This window comes from Myotis nattereri (genome assembly GCF_964212035.1).
Source record: "Myotis nattereri genome assembly, chromosome: 3".
Lineage (NCBI taxonomy): Eukaryota > Metazoa > Chordata > Mammalia > Chiroptera > Vespertilionidae > Myotis > Myotis nattereri.
Genome location: NC_138077.1, coordinates 38643952 through 38658741, shown reverse-complemented (window position 1 = coordinate 38658741; position 14790 = coordinate 38643952). Strand labels below are relative to the sequence as shown.

The 14790-nt window shown below is 39.8% G+C and overlaps 1 protein-coding gene across 2 annotated transcripts in view; it reads right to left on the bottom strand.

Annotated features, from left to right (window-relative positions):
- The window catches only part of MFN1 (mitofusin 1), a 35862-nt gene extending 21658 nt beyond the window's left edge, over positions 1–14204 (bottom strand). Inside the window, exons 1-7 of one of the 2 annotated variants that reach the window (XM_081086964.1) lie at positions 14132–14204; positions 12727–12845; positions 9696–9831; positions 7614–7776; positions 5192–5316; positions 3195–3303; positions 1968–2075 (exon numbers count right to left, since the gene is read on the bottom strand). In XM_081086964.1, coding sequence (XP_080943090.1) covers positions 1968–2075; positions 3195–3303; positions 5192–5316; positions 7614–7776; positions 9696–9831; positions 12727–12838 — 753 coding nt within the window. In that variant the 5' untranslated portion in view covers positions 12839–12845; positions 14132–14204. The remainder of the gene's footprint in view (positions 1–1967; positions 2076–3194; positions 3304–5191; positions 5317–7613; positions 7777–9695; positions 9832–12726; positions 12846–14131) is intronic. The other variant, XM_081086965.1, reaches the window with a different exon arrangement.
- Between the last annotated feature and the right edge of the window lie 586 nt (positions 14205–14790).

Sequence of the window (14790 nt, the reverse complement as noted above, 5' to 3'; positions counted from 1 at the left end):
CTCTGGGACAGCTTCAGGCGTACCAACATCAGAATTATAGGGGTGCCAGAAGATGAGAGAGAGCAAGATATTGAAAACCTATTTGAAGAAATAATGACAGAAAACTTCCCTCACCTGGTGAAAGAAATGGACTTACAGGTCCAAGAAGCGCGGAGAACCCCAAACAAAAGGAATCCAAAGAGGACCACACCAAGACACATCATAATTAAAATGCCAAGAGCAAAAGATAAAGAGAGAATCTTAAAAACAGCAAGAGAAAGAAACTCAGTTACCTACAAGGGAATACCCATACGACTGTCAGCTGATTTCTCAACAGAAACTTTGCAGGCCAGAAGGGAGTGGCAAGAAATATTCAAAGTGATGAATACCAAGAACCTACAACCAAGATTACTTTATCCAGCAAAGCTATCATTCAGAATTGAAGGTCAGATAAAGAGCTTCACAGATAAGGAAAAGCTAAAGGAGTTCATCACCACCAAACCAGGATTATATGAAATGCTGAAAGGTATCCTTTAAGAAGAGGAAGAGGAAGAAAAAGGTAAAGATACAAATTATGAACAACAAATATGCATCTATCAACAAGTGAATCTAAGAATCAAGTGAATAAATAATCCGATGAACAGAATGAACTGGTGATTATAATAGAATCAGGGACATAGAAAGGGAATGGACTGACTATTCTTGGGGGGGAAAGGGGTGTGGGAGATGCGGGGAGAGACTGGACAAAAATCGTGCACCTATGGATTAGGACAGTGGGTGGGGAGTGAGGGCGGAGGGTGGGGCGGGAACTGGGAGGAGGGGAGTTATGGGGGGAAAAAAGAGGAACAAATGTAATAATCTGAACAATAAAGATTTAATTAAAAAAAAAAATAAATCAGTAAAAATGTAAAAAAAAAAAAGAAATATAAACCTATGAGTTACAAAAAGACATATATATATATATATATATATATATATATATATATAAAAGAATATGCACAATACTATTATCCATAGTAACTAAATACAGGTAATTTATCCATATGCCTATCACTAACAGAACGAATAAATCAAGTGTAGTTAATCACAGGATGAAATATTATACAGTAATAAGAATGCTTCTTAACTATGCACAACACTGTGACTGCATATCATAATGTTGAAAAGAAACCTGACACACAAAAGTAGATACGGTATGACTATTACATAAATTTAATAATTAGTCTAGGTCAGTGGTTCTCAACCTTCCTAATGCCGCAACCCTTTAATACAGTTCCTCATGTTGTGGTGACCCCCAACCATAAAATTATTTTCGTTGCTACTTCATAAGTGTAATTTTGCTACTGTTATGAATCGTAATGTAAATATCTGATATGCAGAATGTATTTTCATTGTTATAAATTGAACATAATTAAAGCATAGTGATTAATCACAAAAACAATATGTAATTATATATGTGTTTTCTGATGGTCTTAGGCAACTCCTGTGAAAGGGTCATTCGACCCCCAAAGGGGTCACGACACACTGGATGGCGACCCACAGGTTGAGAACCGCTGGTCTAGGGTGTTAGAAGTCCAAGGTAATTATCCTTTGGAGGAAGAACAGAGGGTGAAAGGGAGGGAATACTGGAGTGCTGGGAATGTTCTGTTTCTTGATCTAGATCCTGACAAAGTTGTGCTAAATTTGTAAAATTTAACTGAGCAGGAATATGATTTGTACACTATTCTATTATGTTATACTTCAATAAAAAATTAAAAGAAAAAGGAAGTTTCAAGATCTAAAATGATTACATAGTACTTTTATAACATAATTTTCCTTCCAGGTAGCTTAATAACATCTGTATCAAACACTGACTTCAGATTTCCTGTAATTATATTCTTTCAAGTGAGAGAACAGCTGCTTCTGATGTGCTCTACTACAGGTATACAGTTCCCTACCGTAACAATGTACATAAGTGTACTTCAAGTATTAAGGGGAAAAGAACTTACATCTTCCATATATTCTGGCTCTGATGCAGAGGCGTCCCAACGATTATTCAGAATGAAAATGTTAGGCTTGGAAAGTCGCTCATTTACCTTGTGAAAAAACTGTTTTTCCTAAAAAACATCAAATGGCCAACAGTATGTTCACTTTTAAAAAGTATTTTTATATTTTTATTTATAATTAAGATTTTCTTGTAATCTAAAATTTGGAACCATTTAGACAACAGTGATTAACAGCCATTGATAAAGGATCCCAAAGCACTATACGCATTAAACTTTTCAAAGATAAGGAAACTAAAACATAAGAAAGGGAAAAGCGAAGGTTTTCCTGATCCTGCCATTAGTCTTTTGAAATTCAATTAAACAAATACTTAAAAGGTATTGCTTGATATGAAAATTTTGTCCAAATTTTCAAAAAGCTACAGCAAATCTTTTTTTAAGATTAAGACCTGTTTACAACACATCATAATAAACAACAGAGAAAGGTATGTGCCAAAAATACTATAAATAAATGCTGGTACTATTCAAAGGAAGGAGACACCCTGTCTAGTTGAAATTATGAAAAGCTCCATAAAGAAGGAGGAGGTAATAAAGGTGGGCCTGAAAGTACTGGTTACAGGGCTTTTTGAAATGAAGTTGGAAGGGGGGAAGAATATGGGGAAGGAACAGTATAAATGAAGGCATCAAAGTCAGAAGGCATATCAAAGTTTGTTTATCCACCACCCCAATAATGGAATTATTCTAACAGATTTTAAAGATTTATCCATTTTTTTATACCATCAGGTTATAAACGACTGTCAGTGTTGTCACAACAGCCTGGTCTATGTGACATAGATTTGGCTATTGGCCACTCAAACACTAATAACACTGCGACAAAACAAAGATCTTGCTGGAGGTGGGGGTGGTGGTGGTGGTGGTGGTGGTGGTGGTGGTGGTGGTGTGTGGTGTAAGTCAGTATCCTAACAATGCTGGTGCCCATTTCTTCTGAAATTGGCAAATAACCACAGTAAAGGTCAACAACACACAAAAATTCAGTAGAAGCTAGTGCCATCAAACCCTGGGAACACTCAAGACCAAAATAAGCCCTTTTAGTCCCATGGAGACATAAACCCCTTCGTTCACCCTTGATTTAGAAGTTCCTTCTAATCCAAGATTTGGATTTCCCTCACTTTTCAGAATTAAAACAGACACCATTTCATTTCCTTCCACTAATTGTATATGATTAAATCCTACCGTGTTCATTAATGTTGATTCAGAGTTGGCAACCAAAACAAAGACATCAGCATCTAAGCAAAACTTATCAATCCAGCTATCCAGTTCTGTAGTGACATCTGTACCTGGACTAATGGAAATAAAATAAAACATTATATAACATTTCTTAAAGACAATTTTTATAACTTTTATAAATAGTTTAAAGTCTAAAGGACAGAATTTCTATCAGCATCAGTATCAAACCCAGGAGATTTACATTACTTTTTCACCTACAAGAAAGCACTTGTGGCAAGGTGAGAGCCTGTGCTATAAGTAATTCTCCATATTTATTCTGCTGACAAGGAACTTCCAGAGCCTGTCCAATTGAGAACAAATGCTTAAAAAAAAAAAAAAGAGCCACCCAGCAAGGGCAATAGTTTAATTTCTTAAATGTTTATGCTTTGGAAGGCTAAAAAATAAGTACTAAAAACAAACAAGGCTAATGTATAATAAAAAATGAAGGTGCTGCCCTAGCAAGTTTGGCTCAGTGGACAGAGCATCGACCTGCGGACCAAAGGGTCCAGGGTTCGATTCCAGTCAAGGGCACATGCCCAAGTTGAGGGCTCAATCCCCAGAAAGGAGCATGCAGGAGGCAGCTGATCAATGATTCTCATTACTGATGTTTCAATCTCTCTCTCCTTCCCTCCCTCTCTGAAGTCAATAAAAATGTTAACACGTTAAGCACCCAGTCAGTCACCGGTGACTGACACTAAACTTTCTGTCCGGAAGACAAAACAGGCTGGCTGCTTAATGTGTTAAAAAAAACAAAATGAAGGTGCTTGTCCGTCCGGTATAGCTCAGTGGTTGAACATCGACCTATGAACTAGCAGGTCATAGTTAGATTCCAGGTCAGGGCACATGCCCAGGTTGTAGGCTTGAACTCTGGCAGGGGGCATGCAGGAGGCAGACAATCAATGATTTTCATCATTAATGTTTCTATTTTTCCCTCTCACTTCCTCTCTGAAATCAATAAAAATATTAAAAAAAGGAAAGAAGAAGAAATTAAAAAATAAGGTTCTAGCAACTACATTCAGTACAGCTCACAAAAGACTAGGTGCTTATAAGCATAAATAGTAAAAAATAAAACACCCTCTACTAGACATAAATATAGTGTACAATCTATACTATAAAATTTATAGTGCAGCTATCCCTCAAGTTGGCTTAATGTGTCCTGAGACAAGTTGGTGAGTTGATAGGTAAGTGTGATGGATACATTCTGACCATGAAATAAAAGCAGAGTTAACTAGCTAATATTACTCTATTTAAACCAAATATTTTTATTTCACAAGCATCTTCTCTCTCATCTGAGCTATTTCTATTAATTGGAAAACTCTTTCAAAAGGAATGCCTGTCCTCAAAAAACAAAATGGGTTCCACAGAACACTGAAATTTTAACTGAAGAAAACAAAAGAACACATAAAAAATAATTTAAGTACCTTTTTTGGAAAATGACATTGCTTAACAGACATGAATTATCATTTATTAAGCATTAGTGTAGTAAGGTGATTTAAAAACATATATAAATGCAAATTAATGAGAAGAGTTGGAAAAAAATTCCAAAAGTACTTGATTAATTCTTGACCAATGAAAAGCTACATAAATTGTCCAGTGAAGTTATTTTGGGAAACTTGATCTCAAGAATAAATTAATTACTAGTTTTAAAAATTAACTATTTAGAATTCTCTACCTAGGTACCTAGATTTACACAAACTATGAAGTCAATCTAGAGAAACAAAGAAATAAGACAAAAGTAACTATCCTTGAAATTTTTTATAATAGAAATACTGATAAATTGGCACTTTTATGATATGATTAAGATACAAAAACAAACACCTTATTTGTTCTTTAACAGTCTAGAAAATAAGAACAAAGCAGCAATTGAACATTTTAAATTTTTATGTACTACATGCTAAAGCAAGCAGCATTATTTTATAAATACACCTTTACAAAAAGAAAATGCAATTCATATGTAATTTTACCTGTCTACTAAAACCAGGTCATCTCTCAAGAGGGCACATTTTGCCTTTGGCCAAAACACATGCACGAGAGAGCCAGCTTTTAAGTCTTTATCCATATGCAGGGCATGGGCCAGCTGATTAACTGTCTAAAGTGGGAGGAAAAGCAAAAGCAAAACATTTACTTGTAATAAAAAAGAAAAATAGTATAATTTGGCATAACATTTATTTTTGTAAATATGCTAAGAATCAGAATTTTAAATAATTTGAAATAAAACCATTTGAGAATCTTGAAAAACCCAAGTTTTAGAATTACCAAATAGAAAAAAAAAAGTGATACCCTTAAAACAGTTTATTCATACCATTCTGCAAAAATAATCAGGGCTGTAAACATTCTAAATGCCCCCCAAAATAGAACTTGGTAGTGGAATCCTATGCAGTCTCAGAAATTGATATTACATGTAGGAAAATAAATGTATATCAAGGGGAAAAAAGCAAATCAGGAAATAGCACATGATAGAAAGCCATTCTGCTTTAAAAATACAGAGAAACACAAATTTAACTCTACACCAAAGGGCTTCCATTGGTTTTTGGGAAGTGTGTGAGTTTTGTTTGGAGTTTTTCTTTGTGTTTATTTATGTACCTTCTGACTCTTCTAAAATGAATGTGTATTGCATAGAAATAACAAGGAATAGAAGAAATGTCATTAAGGAAGAGCATCAGCACTTATACCTCTGTGGTTCATTTGTGATCTATATCAAATTGTAAAGAGGAACATCTATTTTCAAATGGGCACAACAGTCCTGATCAGGGATGAAGTGAATCTCCATCATAACACTATTAGGTAGGTTGTGTTGTTTTGTTGCTTTCCTAAACTTTTTGATAGAATTATAAACTTGTACTAAAATCTTGATGTCTCACTTATAAAATTAAAATAAAAGCATCTATTTACAAAACTGTGGTGAGGTTTGAGTTATTACAAGTACTTTGAACAGTTCCTGGTAGCAAGTGTACAATGCAGTACTAGCTATTACTGTTGCATTTCTTTTACTTAAGTTAACTATTCAAACATGAGCACGATACTCAGAGTCTACCTATACCTTAAAGCAGGCCACTACTTGAGGTAAACAAATTCAAATTTTGGAGTAAGGGAGAGGAGTAAAAGAACACAAAGGAAGAGGACTGGAAATAGAGAGCACAGATCAGGAAAAAGAAATGATTACTTTAAAATATCACAGCATACCTGACTTGAGGATCTAAAGCCACAGGCAATTTGAATTCTAATTTGCTAAAAATCTTGATTTCACAATAAATTATTCCTTCATTTGTATAGGTTAAAAGTTTAAAGAAATCATTTCATAAACTTTATCTCATTCCTCAGAACTACTCTGAGGGGTATTACACAGACTGAGTTATCTGATAAAAGATCAAACAGCAAACACCAGACCCATGAATTCACCTACAATTTACCAAAAACTAAAATGGTATAGATCTTCAAACATTGAACTTCTGCATTTGTGGGACAGAAATTGAGACTTAGCTCAACTGGAGTGGCAGAGTGGTTGAATGTTGACCTATAAACCAGGAGGTCAAGGTTCGATTCCCGGTCAGGGCTCATGCCTGGGTTGCAGGCTCAATATCCAGTGTGGGGCATGCAGGAGGCAGCTGATCAATGATTCTCTCTGTTTCTATCACTCTGCCCCTCTCCCTTCCTCTCTGAAATCAATAAAAAATTTATTTAAAAACAAAAGACTTAAGAAAAAGTGACTGTAGTGAGAAACAATGCCTTTAACCAGTAGTTCTCATTCCAGTCAATTCTTATATCCAATGTTTTTTATTGTTTTTAGCTGAAGGAATCTAGTGGTACTGAATCCATTAGGAAATTTATGAAAGGAAATTTTCTTTAAAAAGACTTCAACTTTTTCTTGGGACATTATTTTAAAAACTTAGTAAGCTTTTTCTTTAAAAAAAACAAACAAAAAACAAAACAAAAACCCTCACCTGAGGACATGCTTAGAGAGAGGAAGGGAGAGAGAAGGAATGGGAGAAAGACAGAAAAATCAATTGATTGCCTTATGTAGGTCCATATATGCCCCGGAGGGATTGAACCCACAACCCAGGTATGTGGTCTGACTGGAAATTGAACCGGCAACCTTTGGGTGCACAGGAGGCCACTCAACCAACTAAGCCACTTCGGTCAGGCATCAATAAGCTTTTATCTTTTATTAACTTACATTTTAAGTTAAGGTAGGGTTTCTTATCCCAGTAATTTAACTCTGAAGCAAAAGATTTTTAGAGAATTTAAAATATTACTGATGGTTTTAAAAGCCATGAACAGATATTAATGGTTCTTCCATCTCCAGTAATGAAGGCATCTTATAATTCTTTTTTAAAGAACTAGGGCATGGTTTAAAATACATTATATTGCTAAGGTCAAATGTAATACCTTCACACTCTTTTTTTCATCTGATCCTTCTGTCATAAGATAGGCTCTATCTCCATCGGTTCCTTCAACACTCAGTAAGCAATTGGTTGTATGGCCAATCCCACTGGGGAGGACTTTATCCCACAACATTGCATTGATAACAGAGCTCTTCCCACTGCTTGTCCTGAAGAATGAATATACAAAATCATGAAAAACAAAACATAACAATAAAAACTTTGTTCTTTTACTGGGTCTAAGACTGACTTTTCTAGAATTCAAATTTAGTTAAAATTTCATCAGATGGCATTTTTCATAAAAGAGTTGATAATTTATACAAATATTAGCAATGTACATTTCAGAAAGATAAAGTAGAGGAAAACAAATCCTACCTTTCCCATAAAGCTATCCTGGCCTTCCCCTTCTTGCTTCTTGGGGCAATTTGTAATTACAGCCCCAAATTCTATGAGACTACCCAGCCCAAAATGTGGTCTAATGTCCCATGCCCTTAAATCCACAGTGAACACCTATTTCTCCTTCTCAAGTAGGATAACTGAGGCGTCAACCCTAGGATAGTGGTCGCCAACGGGTGGTTCACAAGGTCTGAAAGGTCGGCAACCGCTGCTCCAGGAAGCCTTTTCCTTCCCACTCTTACTCCACCTTAACCTGAGGTAGGGCCTCTTTAGTAGATCTACCTCATCCTTGACTCTCAAAGACCTTGAGAATATATGATTAAGTGGGAGAAGCAGACAATAAAAACATAAAACAAAAATAACAGAGCGCTGTAACACTGTTTTAAAGGACATAAACAGGGTGATTTAATACAGAATAACCGAAAAGGAATATTTAACACTGAAAAGGAAAGGTTTCTAAGGTAGTAACATTGAGGATGAGATCTGAAGAGAAAGAAGGAGCCAGACATACACAGAACAACACAAAGAGAATTCTATGAATAGGAAATTGCAAGTGCTAAAGCCCTAAGATGGGAAATAGCTTAGAAGACATGAGGTGTAGTGAGTACATAAATGGCTCTATTGGTACATAGCACATATTTGAGTCACCAAGTATGAGCTAGTCATTTGTCTTTGCATCCCTGGTGCCCAACAGAGTGCATGGTACTTAGGTAGTTAACAAATGATCCTTAAATGAATGTGACAGAGATCACTCTATCACTCCAGTGGGTTACATAAGAACTGGCACTTCCACCCTAGCCGGTTTGGCTCAGGGGATAGTGTTGGCCTGTGGACCAAAGGGTCCCAGGTCCGATTCTGGTGAAGGGCACGTATCATGGTTGCAGGCTCCTCCTCAGCCTGTGCCCTGGTTGGGGCTCGTGAAGGAGGCAACCAGTCAATGTTTCTCTGTCTTTCCCTCTCTCTTCTACTCTCCCTAAAAATCAATGGAAAAATATCCTCGAGGATTAACAACAACAAAAAAAGCTTCATTAATTCTCTGCATAATACCTTGTATCAAAATTATTCTTAAAAACAAAAACAAAAAACTGCCTACTTCCTACTCTCTGGGAGTCATTGCGGCTGAGAATCCTTTCAAGAAGACATACCTGATAATCAATAGAAGCTTAAAAGAGTAAGTCACAATTATATATATCATTATCTGCACTTCTATTCTTTTTTAAAAATGTTTTTATTGATTTTAGAGGAGGGGAGAGGAAGAGGTAGAAACTTCAATGAGAGAGAAACATCAACATAGGTTGGCTGCCTCCTGCACAACCCCTGCTGGGGATTGAACCTGAAACCGAGGCATGTGCCCTGATCGGAAACCCAACCAGCCACCTCTTGATGTATGGTTTGATGCTCAACCACTAAGTCATAGCAAGTGTGCTGTATTTCTATTCCTAAACTGGCCAATTCTTAGATATGAGCATCCTTAAAAAATAAAAATATGATTGACCTCCATAGCTTCATTTTATATCATGAACTAAAATAAATTATCTTACATGCTAACAGATTTACCATAACACAGCCAGAAACTGTTGTGGGAGAAGGGGAGAAATAGCACTTGCTGGAACATCAAAAACAAAGCTGAGCCTATTAGAAAAAAAAGCTGATTTCTGGAAACTACTCTTGAGAAGAAATAATAAAGGATTACCTGCCAAAAAAGGCCACTTTCATGTGTCTCCGAGACAGCACCTCGCCAATGATGGAAAGCTTGTTTTTATACCCCCGTATTTCTACTAGATCATCCTCAGTAGCTATTCGATCAAGTTCTGAATTCCTGTACGTTGCTGCAAAATTGCAATGGTATTAGAAAAAGTGATACAAATGAATATTAAGAATTACATAATGTAATACCTAAGATATGCGTGTATTTTGGCTCTGTTCTATACTAACATGCCATTTGAAAAGTAAAAATGCCTATATCTGAATATTTGGTAAAAGATAAATGCCTTCTTGCAATGGTTCATAAGAATCCTGCCCAAAAGAATGTCAAAATTATTAAGACTTATAAGGGCCCAATCAAAAGGGTATGTTTGTTATTCATCTAGGTCTCAAAAATACAAAACAGCCAACTAAGACAAAAATGTATTTCTGAACAGAGTAACTAGAATATGCACTTATCATTGTCCCATCCTGACTGAATCTTCAAATCTTGAGCTGAGAAGAGGGATACACATGTTAAGAGTAAAGTCTGAATGGACACCCCCCAAGAAACAAAGACATGGTTCAAGATCTCCAAGCTAGGTAAGACTTTGCTACCTTATCACTTCTTATCTGCTACCCACAGGGGTGACAAAAACAACTCATTTCACATGAAAGAGAACTGTAAATTGAATCCCACCCCAGCCCCAACCTCACTTCCCCAAGGATAAGCCTGGATTTGAAAAGTAGAAAAGCCCTTCAGTTTTGTTTTTATAGGATTATACAGTTATGCTTACAGTTATATTTTTATATTTCAATTTTGCAGGCAAAAACATGGGAGATTCATTTGGCTAACTGGAGACAAACTGTTAGGGGGTAGAAACAGAATACTGGGGACTAGCTAAGAAATAAAATAAGAAATATTAATCATGCTGTTAACCCTGATTGTTTTGTTCTGATTAAAGAAAGCACATTCTAACCTGACTGGGAGTTGTATGCCTCCGGGACCTAAGAGTCAACCTTGAAATGTGGTCCATCCTCACTCAAGAACTGCTTAATATCAAGGAAAGATTACAACCTTATTGTCCAAACAATCGAGTCCCACCCCAGCCCACCTTGCCTACTTCCCTATGCCTATGATTCCTGCTTCCCCATGTAATCTTTGTCCTACCCAATATAAGCAGCTGTCTTATGGGGGCTGCAGAGCAGATTTTTGTGGATGACCTGTTGCTCTTCCATACCACTGGCATAAACGCTCATATGTAATTCAATCTTGTCTCTGCTTAATTGGCTCAAGTAGTGACAGGCAGCTGGAACCATTGGTTCTCCGATTACAAAACAATGATAGAGCTTACCGAAGCGGTTCTCAACCTGTGGGTCTCGACCCCTTTGGCGGTTGAACGACCCTTTCACAGGGGTTGCCTAAATATCTGCATGTCAGATATTTACATTATGATTCATAACTGTAGCAACATTACAGTTAATGAAGCAGCAACAAAAATAATTTTATGGTTGGGTCACAACATGAGGAACTGTATTTAAAGGGCCAGAAGGTTGAGTACCACTGGCTTACCCAGTACTCATCTAATTCAACTTAAGCCTTACATATCTCATCATACTTTTCAAGTGCAATAATAAAATACATGGGATCTGGTGAATAAAGTGAATGAATAAGTACAATTATATTCACCTCTGTTTTTCATTTTATTCTTGTTCTTCTATGTTTTTCCTGATTTATTTGCTTTGTCTCTTTTCATAACATTTTTTTTTCCTGAGGTTCTAAAACCAGTAAAATCGAATTCAGATTTTTAAAGCTGCTATTCACTAGCTCCGAGCATGACACTCAATCTATAACTAGCTCATTACACAAAATATATTTAATTTTATCTTCACTTCCTATCGTTTTAGAATAAAATACGATTCAAAGTCACTGTTCCAGTTCAAATTTTCCCCAAACTGTAAATATAAATGTTCTACACCAGTACTTCTTTTTTCTCACTCCAACAAAACTGGAATTGTGTTAAGGTTTGGTGACAGAGACACCATAGTAAGGCATGATCCCTACCCTCAAGGAGCTCAAAATCTGGTGAGGGAAAGTAAGGAGGGAAAAGTAAAGTTTGATTTTACTAATCTATTGATGTGTCCCAATTGTCACTGGAGAGGTTTCCGGAATCCCTCCCTTTTCATTGTACCCTTGAAGGTCATGTAATCTTAAGAACCAGAAAAGTTTTAACAGTTATCTCCAAGGCAGTAATCCCTAGCAAGCCACTCCTATCCCCCTTGTTTGAACAGTTACATTCATTTTAGGAAGACTTTTTTGGTTCTTTCCCACAGCATCCCGCCTCATTTGAGAGGATAAAATTGGCCTGAAATCTTGGCTTAACTACTGAGTTGGGGAGAAGATAAGTATAATGGCTAACTGTGGGCTGCCTACTTTGTAGTCTGGGCATTTACTAGCTTTGTGGAGAGAGGAAGGAGAAAGCGACAAACACTGATGTGAGAGAAAAACATTGATAGGCTGCCTCCTGCATGTGCCCTGACTAGGGATTGAACCCGAAATCTAGGCATGGGCCCTGACCGGGAATCGACCCCGCAACCAGCTGGTGGACAGGAGGACACTGTAACCAACTGACCCACCTGGCCAGGGCGTCTTGGGCTTTTTTATCTGTAAAATGAGTGTGATTAAAATTGTGCCTCAATGTTGATATGAGGATTAAATAAGCTTTTAGTGTTACTGATTTGAGTTAATTATAATTAAAATGTATTTTGTAGAATAAATGAGTTATTAAGTTTTTAATGTGTTGTTAATATAATAAAGTGCTAGGATAGCACCTCACCTACAAGCACTTATTTCTTAGTTGTTATTAATTCCATTTTATCTTCCTCCGCTCGAGGGCAAAATGGGTGTTATTTGTTACGGTATCTCTCATGGCATACACCACCGTGCCCCTCTACTTGTGCTCAGTAACTAAGGCTGAAAGAATAAAGCGCCGCGGCCTATTTTCAACAGTCCTTATTTGAAACACTTAAGAGACACTAACCTTCAATAAAATGTGAACCTTGAGTAACAAATTCCAGTAACTGGTCAAAAATTGCAGTAATTGCCTTCTTAGCCAGCACAAAGCGTTTCAGGGGAGAAGCAGCTTCTGCCATGATGCCACTGGGAGGGAGGAAACAACAAGTCAGAAGGGCACGAATTAACCTGGGTCGCCAACACCTGCAAATCAGCGACACTTCCCAGCGACACTGACGAACTTACCCGAGGAAAGGAACCCTCCTGCCGAGGCTGTCTGCACAGTCCCTGGCGAGCGGGGTTCCAGTCCGACAGCCGGAGGGGCTCTGGGGCGGTATGCCACTAAAACAAGTGAAAATCTTGGCTGCAATGTCCACTTTATTTCCCTCTGGAGAAGATGAAGCGAACTGAGGCTAAACTGCGACTACATGCGACCCCTAAGTGCATCGGCCACCGGGTTCGCGGGAAGCCGCGTTCACCAAGGGCCAGGGATGAAGCTCCTCGGCTGGCGCTCCAGGTGGGCGGAGGTGGCCATGCAGGGTGAAGAAATAAAATTCCAAGGCCATACTTGCACACTGACGTTAGAGAGACGCAGCTCTCACAACGAGGAAGAAGGGCAAGGCTTACAGCGAGCAGTGACGTTTCCAGCCCAAGAACTTCAAGGAATAGAAGTTCAAAGGGGAAAAAATGTCCCCTGACAGCCTCTCATGAAAAAGGTCACTAAACCAGCGGTTCTCAACCTGTGCGTCGCGACCCCTTTGGCGGTCGAACGACCCTTTCACGGGGGTCGCCTAAGGCCATCCTGCATATCAGATATTACATGACGATTCATAACAGTAGCAACATTACAGTTATGAAGGAGTAACCAAAGTAATTTTATGGTTGGGTCACAACATGAGGGCCTGTATTTAAAGGGTCAGAAGGTTGAGAACCACTGCAAACACACACACACACACACACACACACACACACAAAACAGAAGAATAAACACCCATCCTGCGTGTGTGCGTGTGTAATGGAGCAGAGCGGGCACAGGGAGAGCTGAGGATCGGGAACCGACCGGGCGCAGGAGCCGCGTGGGACAGGCGGGGCGACGGCAGCGCCCGCTGCAGCCCGGGACAGCGCCTACCTGGGGGAAGGCCTTCCACGCCGCGCGCCGCGGCCGCGGGACCCCGCCGGCAGGGCTAGCGGCCAGACCCGCCCCGCCCCGCGCGCCGTCGGGACCGGGCTCCCACTTCCCGGGCTTCGGCCTCGCGGGCTCCTCGGGCCGGACCCGCCCGCCGCCCCACTCGCTCGCTCCCGTCCCGCAGGACCGCGGCGGCGGCGACTCGTCACAGAGCACCCCGCGCACGACTCCCCGCCCCGTCCCTGGCCGCACGAAGGTCACCCCGGGCGAAGGACCCCGGCCGGCGGCCAAGGCGGATGACACTCACGCTGTCCCGGCTCCCCCTCGTCACCGGCCACGGTACTCCAGCCAGCAGCCCGCACTCCGCCTCATCCTGCTCTGGCAGGCCGGGCAGCGGGAGGAGTGCCCAGGGGGCGGTAACTTCCGGTCCCGCGCACTGACGGATTTTGTTTGGCTCCCTGGCCGGAAGTGCCCCTGCGTCGGGCGCCATTTTTGTTACGGGCAGAAGGCAAGGTTTGTTGTGGGTAAAGCATGCTCTCAGAGGAATGATTGGTCGTTGGCCCTCCCTCCTGTCTCCCCCCACTCCAGCCTCCTCTTGATTCTCCCCTTCGGGTCGGCACACCTCTGCCCAGCCTCGCCTGAGCCGACTGCCAGGGCTTGCTGAGGGAGAGCTGAGGGGAGGCCGGGGGAGGTGGGGCTGGAGCAGCCAGACCCGCGGGATCCTTCCTATGCTGACATAAAGGAAAGCCCCTTGGCCGCACTGCCTGAACTGGGTTTCTGGGCGTGGAGCACAGCTGTGAGTGTGTGTGTGTTGAATTACTTTAGAGGTGAGACGTAGGAAATTGATGCATCCTTGTCTCTTGCTTCTCAGACTTTGTAGTGAGGAACCCCCCGGGGATCTTGTTAAACTGCAGATTCTGAGTCGATGGGTTAACATCCAGGGGAGCGGCTGCTGCTGGTCTGTTC